Below are 1,694 nucleotides of genomic sequence, written 5' to 3'. Positions count from 1 at the left end.
TTTGCAATAGTGTGAAACCAGCCTCAGGCATCCCCCCTGCCCTCTGCACTCCAGGGTCCGTCCCCTCCCCAACCTGCTTCAGATTCCAGGCACCCTCCTCACCTACTTCCTGGTTTGGGGAAAGGGGCAGACAGGGGTGAGCAGCAGGCAGGCCGGTGCAGATAGGGCATGTGCCCAGAGCGGGTACGAAGCTAAAAGCCAAGTGACTTTTGCAGCAACAGTTTAATTCAAAGTTCTCCTGGGACCCAGCACGTGTCATTCTCGGGGGTGACACTGACCTGTCCCTCTGCTGGGATCTGAACAGAGATCAGAGCAGGAACACGAGCTCCCAGCAAGAGTTGTTCCAGCTGGGACCCCACCAACTTCCCTCCTCCGGTCCCATCTCCACCTCCTTCCCCAGGTGTCCGTCACCAGAGCTGTATCCTGTGCCCTAGAGTCTGAACCAGTCAGTCCAGGGCATCCCCACAGGACACGCAGGAGAGGGATGTGACGGCTTTACCCAGGGTTACTGGGACCAGAAACGTTCCCTGGTAATTCAGTGCTAGTGTGGGGGTGGGGGGGGAGGGGGTGGTTCTGAAATCCCATCATAATCCATGTGCTCCGTGCAGGTAAATGAGTGACGACGGCACATTTCCCAGCTGGAGCTCTCCGCACTAGGATCACATTGTCTTCCCCTGAGCAAATGATAAAGCAGAGGGGCCTTTCTTACTTCTGTCACATGGGACCTTAGAGAGCGATTCTACCTAGTTCAATCTGCAGGGCTCAGCTTCGATATGAGAAACCACCAGCATCAGGCAGATTTGCATGAAGGGGCCGTTCTCCAGCTCTGGGGGTTTAAGAGAGAATCGGAGGGTCCCAGCCACAGACCCGTTTGCCTCAGGAAGCCGAGCTCATCTGGATTCCCCACCATGGCCTGGGCCCCTCTGCTCCTCACGCTGCTCACTTACTGCTCTGGTGAGGGAATTGTTTGCTTTAGTGACAAAAATATGAAGGACACTTGCAGGTGAGGAGGTTTGTCTGTGAGGATCCAGAGTCCTTGTGCTGAGTGTGTTTGTAATGTTGATTTCAGGGGTCAGTTCGCAGCCCGTGGTGACTCAGGAGCCCTCGATGTCGGTGACCCCAGGAGAGACTGTCACTCTGTCCTGCAGCCTGAGCACTGGAGCCATCACCACCAGCAACTATCCAGCCTGGTTCCAGCAGAAACCAGGCTCTGCTCCTCGACAGCTTATATACAACACGAATAACAGACCCTCCGGGATCCCTGCCCGGTTCTCTGGGTCCATATCCGGTAACAACGCTGCCCTGACCATCACCGGTGTCCAGGCAGAGGATGAGGCTGACTATTACTGTCTTGTGTGGGCTAGTAGTGTGAATCACAGTGATCCAGCCAGATGGGGAACTGAGACAAAAACCTCCCCTGTCTTCACCCCCTCCAGCTGGGCTCTGCACTGGCTGCACAGTTTGCTTCCTCCCTTCAGTACATCAGACACTGATTGCTCCTTCTTAAGAATTTCAGCCGTTTGCTGTCAGCAGGGGGCGCTGCTCCACCCACTCCCCATTCTCTCCCTCTGGGGGCGATGTCAGCCACTGTTATGCTCATTGCTTGGTCTGTCTGCCAGGAACAACTATTCCTGCCTTATAGATCCCTGCGTTACACCCACTACCTGGGTCAAACCGGGATCAGACGGCCAGTT

General features: G+C 55.5%; 1 gene segment (V, D, J or C); it reads left to right on the top strand.

The window, feature by feature from the left end:
* Positions 1–880: 880 nt before the first annotated feature.
* On the top strand, positions 881–1,378 carry LOC115271408 (the record flags this gene model as incomplete). The annotated part of the segment is given in 2 exon segments: positions 881–954; positions 1,070–1,378. Coding segments are annotated over 2 exon segments (355 nt in total), but the record flags the coding sequence as incomplete, so codon positions are not given.
* Positions 1,379–1,694: the final 316 nt, after the last annotated feature.

The sequence above is a fragment of the Terrapene carolina genome, unplaced genomic scaffold (assembly GCF_002925995.2).
Source record: "Terrapene carolina triunguis isolate 2854851 unplaced genomic scaffold, T_m_triunguis-2.0 Scaffold2597, whole genome shotgun sequence".
Taxonomy (NCBI): Eukaryota; Metazoa; Chordata; order Testudines; family Emydidae; genus Terrapene; species Terrapene triunguis.
The sequence above is the reverse complement of the archived record's forward strand: the minus strand, read 5'-3'. Positions and strand labels throughout refer to the sequence as shown.